Source organism: Nicotiana tabacum, chromosome 23, assembly GCF_000715075.1.
Source record: "Nicotiana tabacum cultivar K326 chromosome 23, ASM71507v2, whole genome shotgun sequence".
Taxonomy (NCBI): Eukaryota; Viridiplantae; Streptophyta; class Magnoliopsida; order Solanales; family Solanaceae; genus Nicotiana; species Nicotiana tabacum.
In genome coordinates, this window is record NC_134102.1 from 110,920,507 (window position 1) to 110,929,605 (window position 9,099).

The 9,099-nt window shown below is 39.2% G+C and overlaps 1 protein-coding gene across 12 annotated transcripts; it reads right to left on the reverse strand.

The window, feature by feature from the left end:
* Window positions 1–208: 208 nt before the first annotated feature.
* On the reverse strand, window positions 209–7,477 carry LOC107768152 (uncharacterized). Of its 12 annotated transcripts, none has more exons than XR_012705784.1 (4): window positions 5,213–7,285; window positions 822–3,767; window positions 551–617; window positions 209–442 (listed from the first exon to the last, which is right to left on the reverse strand). XR_012705784.1 is itself a non-coding variant. In XM_075245317.1 (4 exons), the coding sequence occupies exons 2-4, from the start codon at window positions 2,175–2,177 to the stop codon at window positions 1,559–1,561; spliced, it is 315 nt and encodes a 104-aa protein (XP_075101418.1). In that variant the 5' UTR covers window positions 2,178–3,767; window positions 5,213–7,284; the 3' UTR covers window positions 609–1,558. The 12 variants fall into 12 exon arrangements, 2 of the variants coding, with proteins under 2 accessions (XP_075101418.1, XP_075101417.1); XR_012705779.1 differs by having other exon boundaries at window positions 551–910; window positions 1,385–3,767; window positions 5,213–7,284; XR_012705785.1 differs by lacking the exon at window positions 209–442 and having other exon boundaries at window positions 609–1,722; window positions 1,844–1,900; window positions 3,363–3,767; window positions 5,213–7,282.
* Between the last annotated feature and the right edge of the window lie 1,622 nt (window positions 7,478–9,099).

The following is a 9,099-nucleotide window of genomic DNA, read 5'->3' on the forward strand; positions in this document are numbered from 1 at the left end:
CAACGCTAAAATGGAAAATCTGTTAGCCCACAATTTTAACAATTCTTGTCTGCACATAAATTTATGGTGTTATTTACGAGAATTTGTTCAATGCAAGATCAGAACTTCTATTATCTCTTATAAACTGGAAATTTTTGTGAAGATTATTATTTTTTTCCCTTACAAATGCAGTATCAGGACTATTGATGATATTTATTCGCGGTCGTTATTTAGAATTTAATTTCACCTTTATTTTGAATAAATCCAATCTCCAGTGTGACATTTGGTTTACGCCAATACCTACTTTCCACCTGCCTATTATTTTTTTCCCGCTTTAGACAACCAATCTTAATGTAGTAACTGAGGACCAAAATACAGCATTTCCCCCATAGCATCTGGCCAGAAACCTGGATAGTGACAGGAGACAAAGGAATACAGCAACAATGCATTGCCGAACGAAAACCTGTACATTCAGAAAATGACAATGTCAACAATGGATGACCTACTTACTCACCCAAAGCCCAAAAAAAAAGAGAGTAAGTAGGTCAAAAGGAAGCACTAGTATTAGTACCCGCGTGCTGAGCTAAAGAATATCAAATCTAGCCCCCAAGTAAAGTTGTAGTCCTCAATTTACACAACTGAAACCCATATGAATAATCCTTAAGGACCACAAAAGACGTCAAAAGATCCATAACCAAATGTAAGTTAACTCAGAGGTATGAAAGAAGAATATTGTTTGTTCCTATCACGTCTCTCTCAGGTGGAAGTTTCATAAAATTAAAACCAAGCACAAGACCAACACCCGCAACTGCAGTGGATAAGGATAAGAGATCCTGACATACATCAACATCAATGTTGTACCAAATCCTGTTCATGAACTCCAACTCTACACCAAAGCGAATTCATTCAGCACTGTTCATTCACTCCAGACCTACAACAAAGTCAAACACAATTGACATTTCCTCCCAAAAGAAGTGTAAGCACACAAAGGGAATAAGAAAGGACATAATGATGCATGACGATGCTAAAGGTGGACAGAAAGCTTCACATAGAGCATGAAGAAAGTAGTCCAAGAACAAATCTGCACAGGATTGGGACTCCTTAGGAGACATGAGGTCCTTAGAAGTTCAGTCATATAAGAGCAGAAAGCAAATTGAACTGCATGAAAAATACCAGATAGATCATGCATGATAAGAACCAGTAGTTCACCTTCAGATAGAAGCTATGTACAGCCTGCAATTTACTCTCATCAACAACAAACAAGTATTTCGGAACGCACAATATACTAATGCCAGTGTATCGATACATGCAACTAGGTAAGACAGAGGAATCACTGTGCCTCTTGAAGCTCAAACTTGCTGAAATAGGGAATGTTATTAGAGACGAAATCTCAGAATGAGCATACCAGAACCCTCAGCAAATATTGAATATCAGTTCCACATGCATCTGCTTATGCATGATACATCCGATGCAAGCAAGGACCAGTTGAGCTCCATATCCCCAATTTGCCACATCTTGGACAATCTTATGGTCCTCGGGAATTTGCAGTGTCGGTAGATGACTAGGTGTGTACAGAAAGTTATACAAGAAAAACAAATATCTCCAAAAAGACGGTCTTAGCACTGCCAGAATGAAAGCCACTCATTCCCTCATCGCACACAGCACAAACGGAAACTTTCATGACCTCTAGGGAAGACCACCACAAGTGACCACCATGTCCAACTACGCCAAATGTAGATGATCCTGTAATATAAGCACTCTGTCTGAATCACACATTGTAAGATTATAATCCTTTTAGACTAGATTAGAAAACGATGGGATATAAGTAGATTGCAATGCTTATCCTGCATCTGAAGAACCAGACCAGCAGTAAGTAGATTGCAATGCTTATCCTGCATCTGATGAACCAGACCAGCTCCATCTGCTACCAATGAAGGCTTTAATTTAAAAAGACGCTGCGACAAGAAACAGCGGGCAAAAGGAGCACCAATAACGCAATGTATTAAAGATAAAAGCAAAAAGCACCATCGATTTCAAAAGGAAAATGGCCAAAACTGGGGCAAAAGGCCCCATCAATTTCAAAAGGAAAATGGCCAAAACTTACCCCATGTACTATCCAAAATTTCGGAACTTTGCGCTCCGTTACACTTTGGTCTAATATTACTGCTACCATTAGGAATAGTCTCGTTTTTGTCCATGACCCCTAAAGGAGCTCCTCCAACCCGAGAGTAATATAACCCATACTCAAAGTGGAGAGGTAAATTTGGAACTTCATTTCGAAGAATTTGGACGTGTGGATTCCACCCATCTCATGTTGGAGCTCCGTTAATAGCAACAGCAAATACGAGATAACTTGCCAGCGATGAAGGTATGAATGGACCACAAGTCTTACTCAGGGCAAACATGCAATTTCGCAAAGTGCAGGCGCAATTGAGAACCCAGAAGGAAGAAAAAGTATCACCGACAACATAATATGCAAAATCAACAAAATGAAAGAAGAAGCAAGTAAGCAAAGGATAACAAAGATTAAAAATATCAGATACAAATTGCAGAAAATAATTTAAGAGTGGCAAGAACTATCAAAAACGATGAAGACCAAATTATCTAGAAGAAAACACTTCATAGAAACTATTCAAGGAAAGAGATGAGCTCACACTTGGTGTTCAGAAGGAACAACCAATTGGCAGACATATGAGGTGGGAGGAGACATTCACTAATGTGTCCATGAGTAAGATTCACATGAGAAAAGGAAAAGGTAACGAAAGAACTGGAGAATAAGAAGTCTAAGGGGCAAAAAGACCTTTTAGCATACTTCGCTAAATGAGCCTAATATGGGGATAACTGGCTAAAGGAGCACTGATCCGGGGATATAGTCTAGCTAAAATAGTCCTAATCTAGGGGATATAATCAGTTCCCGTCACCGATGTTCTATCAGACATCTCCAGACAAAACTGATATGTAGTTGATAACATCAAATCTTCGGTGCCTACATCACTAACCTTTTTCTCTTCGTTCATCCCACTTCAAAATCTTGACCTTCCCTATAGCGAGACAGAACAGAACAAGTTAGCCAACCCACTACCATCCTCCACTGGACTAAGCTGCCTTTGATAGCTATTAGGATTACGATTCAATTCCCATAAAAAAAGCTCGCCAGACCCTTCGATAGTTAGTTAGGAGAAACAACAAACAGAACAAAGAAGATTAATCTATAGCTAGCATATAGTCACAGATCTGAAAGAGCGGAGGATATAGGGTTTACAAAGAAATAATAGTGTCAAAAGCAGAAAGGAAATTAATGGGGGTGATATCACAGCAGATACAGGATAGTTTGGGATTCTGTAAACTCGCATTAAGTGAAAGTAAAGAGAATCCCGACCTACCCACACATAACTACTGCCTCGGACGCCCTTTCTTCTTTCCCCAGACTGGCGCGTGTTATCTCTCCACAGACTGGCGCGTGGTATTCCTCCTCCTTTGAATGGAATCGGACAAATATACCCTCTCTTCTATTTCTGGATTTACCTTCCAATGCTTGAAGATGGAAACTATGAAGAGACCAACTACATAAGCAACATAAATTTGGGGGGGACGGCAATTCCACATTCCAAATCCTGATGTTCCACATGTTTCCTTCTGTTACCACATGATATATTAATCCATATTCTATTCCTCCTGAATCCATTCCCAAATCTCTCAAATCCGCATTAAATGCATTGCCATCCAACAGATGATATACATAGCCTCAACCTACAGTCACTCGCCATCTAACAGAAAGTATGTTTGTCCTGAAAGACAAACATCATGCACTGAGTCACAATTCTGCTTTCCAACGGAAAAAAAAAAAAAAAGATCTTTGCCTTCTGTTCAAGGGTAAGAAACATTCATCATAAGCATTCAATGACCTCAAAGGTAACAATTAGAATGCAGAACGATCCTAACATCAGAAACACAGTTGGAAGGTCATTAATTTGTATGACGTCAAACAAATTCACATTTTAGCAGCAGCATCTAATTGGCCTAAAAACACAAACAAGACGCACAGAATCGCATGTCAGATACAGACAATCGATGCAATGACAAAACAGTGTAATACAGAAGCAGAAGGATACAATAGCATCACAAAGCACCACAAATAAATGCCGTATCCGACGTCCGTTTCAGTGGTATGTCTTATCCTGACTTTAAAAGTATATCATTCGGAAGGGCTCACAACTGAACCATGTTTTACAATAGGATCTTATTCTAATTTTTGTCCTGTCAGATAGAATGTCCTATGTTTTGATATTTTTGTTCAGCTAAGACGTATTATCGTTCGTATAATTCTTATATATTGTGGGCATTTGGTAGTTAATTGCTAAGAAAAATGATGTTTGCTTTCTGGAAGGCTCATAAACTTTCATCAAAAGCACTCAATGACACATAAGATAATAATTATAATGTAGAACAATCCTTACATCAGGCGACACAATTGGGAAGTCAATAATTCTTAAAACGTAATCCAAATTCACAATTTTGCAGCAGCATCTAACGGGCCTAAAACACAAACAAGATGCACCGAATTGCACATCGGATACAGACAATCAATACAATAACCAAACAGAGTAAAACAGAAGCTGAAGGATACAATGGCTTCATAAAGACCAGAAATGCTGCATTCATAGTAGAAAGATTTTTGCCTTTCATCAAGGGCAACGTGAGCATCCAATCACATCAAAGACGAGAACTGACCTGCAATGCTGTCCGTACAGCTCTTAAGACAGAAAGTCATATATTATACGAGCTAGTCTTAATTTATATAACCATCCACAGTGGAAATATATTCTCATCATATTAGCCAATCATGCAAGTCAACCTTCAGAAGGAAGGAACTGATCAGTCTTTTATGTTTTCTATCTTTCCTTTTAAATTATGGTTAGGAGAGAGGGTTTTGGGGGATCAGGGCGAGGATGTCTCAATGTTCAGATTCTGATAATACAGAAGCATGCTGTTGGTAAACCCTACTTATATACAGATAATACGGAAGCATACAGTTGATAAAACCCTAATTCCAAATAAAAGCAGATTCAAAAGGAATTAACTGAGCAAAATTCAATACAATCAGAAATACTAACTAAAGAACAAGTCAAGACACAAAATCACATAGAATATTATATTCAAGTTTAAGTCAAAAACTCAAAGTGGAAGAGCTATAACCAAAAGGGGTCGAGGTGCTGACACTTGAGGAAATTACCCGGGGGAAGTCATGCAGCCATGATAGTTTTTCCCTTCTTTTGTTCCCTTTGCTTTTCTTAGACCCTTCCTTTTGCCCATTAGAGCTTTGCTCTTCAATCTATCCATCTATTCTCTCGAAAACCAGAACAGCAGTATAATATCTGATTGTTCTAGACTCCTTGGCCCCGCAAATGTAGGCCAACCCTCGGCTACCACACATCCCAGCATTATCTGCTATAATGAAGAATGCATGAGGAAAGCAATGTGTGGACTGGTGACACAGAAGTATATTTGGGTGGTAACGTTCAGAGGTTCATGGGGGAAAGCAATGATATAAAGAACTGTTTCTTTGACTTTTGATCAAAACATATGTTTCTCCTAACATTGAAAAGTACACTTTATGGCACTTAGCAAAACTCCAAACCAAGATAACCTGGCAAACTACACCGAGAACTAAAGCAGATTTAACAATATAACTAAAAATACTTGAAGCTTGAAGTAGGTTACCCATGAAATGGAGTAAGAGATGAACAGAACTCAATGGTGACACTACCTGTTAATCATCTAGATAGTGCTGTTCTACCTTGTTACTCTGGATGGCGAAACAAGAAATGCACTCAAAAGCACAATCAATTTCATTAAGCACGCAAAATTGACAGGTGCGCAGTTATTTGTTACACAAAGACTGCTGAGAAAATATAAACAATCGCCAAGGTCCTATCTTACAGAAAAAGAGAAACAAATAAAAAATAAACAGAAAGCCTTCAATTACCAGCCATAAGAATTACTCAGAATAGAGCTAATTTTGAAACCAAGCAAAACTGTGTGACACTAAAAATATAAACATTCTCATTACTGCTTCATGAAACATAAACTATAAAGAAATAAATAAAACCAAACAGACACAACATAAGATACAGAAGGGTATTACAGAGCTTTAAATGGCTCTAGCCATTACCCTACTGAAATTAGACCTACTGACCCTAAAATAAGAACAACAAAGACTTAAACGAAATACCCAAACTTCTGACTAGACTATACAAGTTACTAGTATATTCGAAATCAACCCAAAACAGCAACCTAAGCTAGATCTACTTTTCTGCTATAACGGAAGGTACAATAAAGGAACTTAAACAAGGAAATTTGACAAAATGCTTTGCCAACTCGTCCTTCCCCTTGAAAAAATAAGGGAAGTTTTCGCGAGCCGGGAGCAAAACACAAACTTCTTATTCAAATACTTAAACCCCTATCACCATCAACACCACCATCACTTTACCATCCCAGGATCATCACCATAACTGCAACAAACAAAGCTCAAGTTTCATTGTTTAACTACTCCCACCGTTCATGACAGATCGAGCCTGAGAAGACGCCTCAAGTCACTAGTAGCATCGTCGGTACTCTCACTTTTCTTCTTGTTGAAGAAAGCCGGCACAGGCAAAGAGCTCGGAGGCGGCGAGGTTACAAAAGCCGATCCAGCATAAAAATCACCGATCCTTATCTGCTTCGGCACCATATTCGGCTCTGGACCAAGCCGATCTATAGTCGACAACACCAAATCTTCACCTACTCCACAACTCACCTTTTTGTTATCGTCCTTCAAAGGGACCGGCTTGGTCAACGCTTCACCACGTTTCAGAATCTTCACCTCGCCCATCACCATAGGGCGGTTTTTAGCAGGAGGAGAACTCGATAGGTTAGCCGATCCATTCTTTTGTGGACTTCGCTTTCTTCGGTTGTTATTCTTAGGGTTAGGGTTAGGGTTAGGGTTTGGTAAAGGGTTAGAATTGGAATTACGTCGAGATCTCATAGGCTGTACATAACTATGACGATAACTTATACGCTGTTTAAGGACATCCTGTGGTTGAAGAACGGCAACTCCGGCCATCGGAAAAACTAGTTACAATCGGATTAAACTTGGATCTGAGAAATTGCAAAAGACGAGAGAAGAACACAAATCTAAAGAGAAAATGAAAAATTCTGTGAGAAAACAAAAAAAAAAAGAAGAGAAGAACTGCTATTGCTATAAATACAGAGAAACAGATCTAATAGGAAGAAGAGAAGAAAGCTTTGTTCATGGATTTGCATTGGGGAAGGGGAGGGGTTATAAAGGAATCAAAGGCGGTCTTGAAAAAAAGAAAAAAGGAAAATAAATCAAATTTGGGAATGACGTGGCAGTAGTAGACAGGTTGGTTTTGGTGCACATTCGCATTTATCGGCGCGTGCAATTTTCTCTCCTTTTTTTGAGTTGAATTAGGACAAATTACTTTTACTTTCTTTTTCATTTCTGGATTTACCTTCCTATGCTAGGAATTGGAAAGTAGGAAAAAAAAGGTAAAAGGAAAGGAAATAAAGGTTATAACATGGGAATGGGACTTATTTCCCTTTTTTTTTTTTTTTTGGTAGGAAATAGGAATATGAAAGGACAAAAGAAAGTTTTATCTAAATTCTCTAGTAACCTCACTTTTAATTCTCCTTCCATTTTGGCTTTTCGTTGTTACCATCTATGTTTGGGTAAATAATACACCCTCTTTAAAATAAAAGGTTTAGAGTTGGGATTTGGACAATAAATAATCTTTCAATTTTTATGTACAAAATCTCTAACTAATTACAACGGCGGAAAATTGAATTATTTGAAACATAATTTCTTTTATAAAAACATTGACCGATGGAAAAATATTATACTAAAATAAAAATATATGGGTTTGGTTGAAATAAAAATAGTTAAGTTCTTAAATAGAATTTTTAAAACTATTTCATTGTGTTTAATATTCTCTTTTAAATTACAATGATTGTTATATTCTAAGAAGCTATACACCTTGTTAGAAGGTTGGAGGAACTATACAGAGAGAGAAAGAAGGATCTGCACGTGATGTTTATTGACCTAGAGAAAGCGTATGACAAGGTTCCTAGAGAAATTCTCTGGAGATGCCTAGAGGCAAAAGGTGTGTTGGTTCCCTACATTATGGCGATTAAGGACATGTATGATGGGGCTAAGACTCGGGTTAGGACAGTAGGAGGCGAATCTGAGTATTTTTCGATTGTAATGGGGTTACACCAAGGTTCTGCGCTCAGTCTGTTCTTATTCGCACTGGTGATGGACGCGTTAACACACCATATTCAAGGGGATGTGCCATGGTGCATGCTATTCGCCGATGACATAGTTCTGATTGATGAGTCGCGAGCCGGTGTTGACGAGAGGCTGGAGGTTTGGAGACATGCTCTTGAGTCTAGGGGTTTCAAGCTGAGCAGGACGAAGACGGAATACCTGGAGTGTAAGTTTAGCGCTGAGCCAGGGGAAATGGGCGTGGATGTGAGGTTTGATTCGCAGGTCATCCCGAGAAGAGGCAGCTTCAAGTACCTTAGTTCGATTATCCAGGGGGGAGGGGAGATCGACGAGGATATCACACACCATATTGGGGTAGGATGGATGAAGTGGAGGTTAGCATCTGGAGTCTTGTGTGATAAGAGAGTGCCATCGATACGCAAAGGTAAGTTTTATAAAGCGGTGGTTAGACCGGCCATGATGTATGGGGCTGAGTGTTGGCCCGTTAAGAAATCACATATCCAGAAGATGAAAGTAGCATAAATGAGGATGTTGCGGTGGATGTGCGGGCACACTAGGATAGATAAGATTATAAATGATGATATTCGGGAGAAGGTGCATATGGCTCCCATTGATGACAATATGCGGGAAGCGAGGCTTAGATGGTTCAGACATATTCAGAGGAGAAGCCCAGATGCTCCGGTACGGAGGTGTGAGCAGCTGGTTGCGGAGGGCACGAGAAGAGGTAGAGGGCGGCCTAAGAAGTATTGGGGAGAAGTGATCAGGCAGGATATGGCGAGGCTCCAGATTTCCGAGGACATGACACTTGATATGAAGATGTGGAGATCGAGTATTAGAGT

Excerpts from the sequence above, each read along its gene's own strand:
- LOC107768152 (XM_075245316.1), bottom strand. The coding sequence starts at position 2,152 with ATGGTAGCAGTAATATTAGACCAAAGTGTAACGGAGCGCAAAGTTCCG. Across the intron at positions 1,935-2,083 it reads AATTTTGGATAGTACATGGG|CGTCTTTTTAAATTAAAGCC; the intron begins GTAAGTTTTGGC and ends TTCTTGTCGCAG. Across the intron at positions 1,723-1,843 it reads TTGCAATCTACTTACTGCTG|GATCATCTACATTTGGCGTA; the intron begins GTCTGGTTCTTC and ends CTTATATTACAG.